The sequence below is a fragment of the Phalaenopsis equestris genome, unplaced genomic scaffold (genome assembly GCF_001263595.1).
Source record: "Phalaenopsis equestris unplaced genomic scaffold, ASM126359v1 Scaffold215478, whole genome shotgun sequence".
NCBI lineage: Eukaryota > Viridiplantae > Streptophyta > Magnoliopsida > Asparagales > Orchidaceae > Phalaenopsis > Phalaenopsis equestris.
In genome coordinates, this window is record NW_018234177.1 from 4,838 (window position 1) to 6,600 (window position 1,763).

At 45.8% G+C, this 1,763-nt stretch overlaps 1 protein-coding gene across 1 annotated transcript; it reads left to right on the forward strand.

Moving 5' to 3' along the window:
• On the forward strand, positions 1-1,097 carry LOC110037122 (nematode resistance protein-like HSPRO2; the record flags this gene model as incomplete). The annotated part of the gene is given in 2 exon segments (XM_020741704.1): positions 1-643; positions 646-1,097. Coding segments are annotated over 2 exon segments (951 nt in total), but the record flags the coding sequence as incomplete, so codon positions are not given.
• Positions 1,098-1,763: the final 666 nt, after the last annotated feature.

A 1,763-nucleotide genomic window follows, 5' to 3' on the forward strand; every position in this document is an offset into this window, starting at 1 on the left:
GGGGGCGGTGGAGCCGTCGTGAGCCGCTCGAGCGAGGAGAGCCTTCTCCCTCGCCTAGCTGCGTGGGAAAAGTCTAAGCACATTGCTAGTAAGATCCAGTTCCAGATCGAGAGCCGGATGCAGGGGAGTCCCTTCACCCTAGGGTTGGGGGAGCCGAACCTTGCTGGAAAACCCATCTTCGAGTACGATCTCGTTGTTCGACCTTCCGAACTACATTCCCTGAAGAAAAGCCCATACGAGAATCTCAACAACCACGAGAACGAGAATCTCTTCACCATTCACCAGATTCTTGAGTCCTGGCTCGCGTCAGCGAGGGAGCTCACGAGGAGATTAGCGGATCGCATAGATTCCTCCGATTGGGCCGCAGCCGCCGGCGATTGCTGGCTCCTAGAAAGAATCTGGAAGCTTCTTGCCGATATTACGGATCTTCATCTCCTAATGGATCCCGACGATCTCCTCAGGCTCAGGGGTCAGCTCGCGCTTCGGGCGAGCAACGGATCGGAGGCATTCTGTTTCCGATCGGCGGCGCTGCGCGATGTCACGGCCGCGTCAGGGAAGGAACTGAAAAGGAGGGTGCCATGGGTGCTCGGCGCTGAAGCTGATCCGAGCGGTGGGCCAAGGCTGCTGGGAGCGACGATGAGGCTGTTCGGAGGCGAGGGGACGAGGGGAATCCCGGGAGGATTCATCTCTTGCAGGCGTTTCAGGCGGTGGAGGCGGCGGTGAAGAGGTTCTACTTTGGGTATAGGCAAGTGGTGACTACGGTGATGGGCAGCTTGGAAGCTACGACATGCCGACCTCTGGTGGTTTCGCCGGAATCCGGTGATTCACTATCGCTGATGTTTCTGGAGCCGGCTTACTTCCCCAGTCTGGATGCCGCCAAGACGTTTCTGGGTGAGTTATGGGAGAACGAGCAAAGGCGTGGTCGATCGGTCGGTCGGTGTGGGACGAGATAAACGGGCCAGAGGTTGGGAGGAACATGACATATGCGAGGATCCGTATTCATATGTAGTGTTAATACGGGATTTAAATCTGATGGATTTGTAATTTTGGCTGAGGATGTATGATTTTGATTGAATTATCTTTGGGATTGGGGTTAAGAGTTAGGAGTTGTATATTTTGTTTAAAATTATTATTCAATTTTGATAATTTATAAATTAATAAATCAGTCAAAATTTAAATTGATCTTTGACCCTAGTTATGAAAACAAATTTTCTTTGTTATTTTGATTAAATCTAAACTGTTTGATTTGAACGCCGGGGCCGCGTGGTCGATCCCGCGCGGCCTGTGTTCATCCTATTTAGCGGCAAGCGTCCGCTGCTGCTGAAGGAAAGAACGCAAAAAAAAAACTAAAACTTCACGGTATGGCGTTGCGGTCCCAAACGGATCCTAAATTGATGTTTTGATGAACCCAAATTTTATGGAGATAGCTCTATCTAAATAGATGAAATTCAGCTGATTAAGGTTTTCAAAAATTAAGCTAAGTATGTATACGCAGAGCTTAAGTATTATCCATGCTAAAAGAGGTTTAAATATTGACTAATTAATAAGTAAATTTAATTCATTTGCATTTTAAAAAAAATATAATTGACATGATTAGTTACTAAAATGGTGATAATTGTAATTGTCACCAGTAAAAATAATACATTGTTGCCATTCTAAAATCAACATTATGTTTTTAAATGGTGCCATTTTGAAATAAGGGTACAATAATTTTTCATAATTTACTAAAGAAATAATAAAAACAGGTTGAAATATATATACGC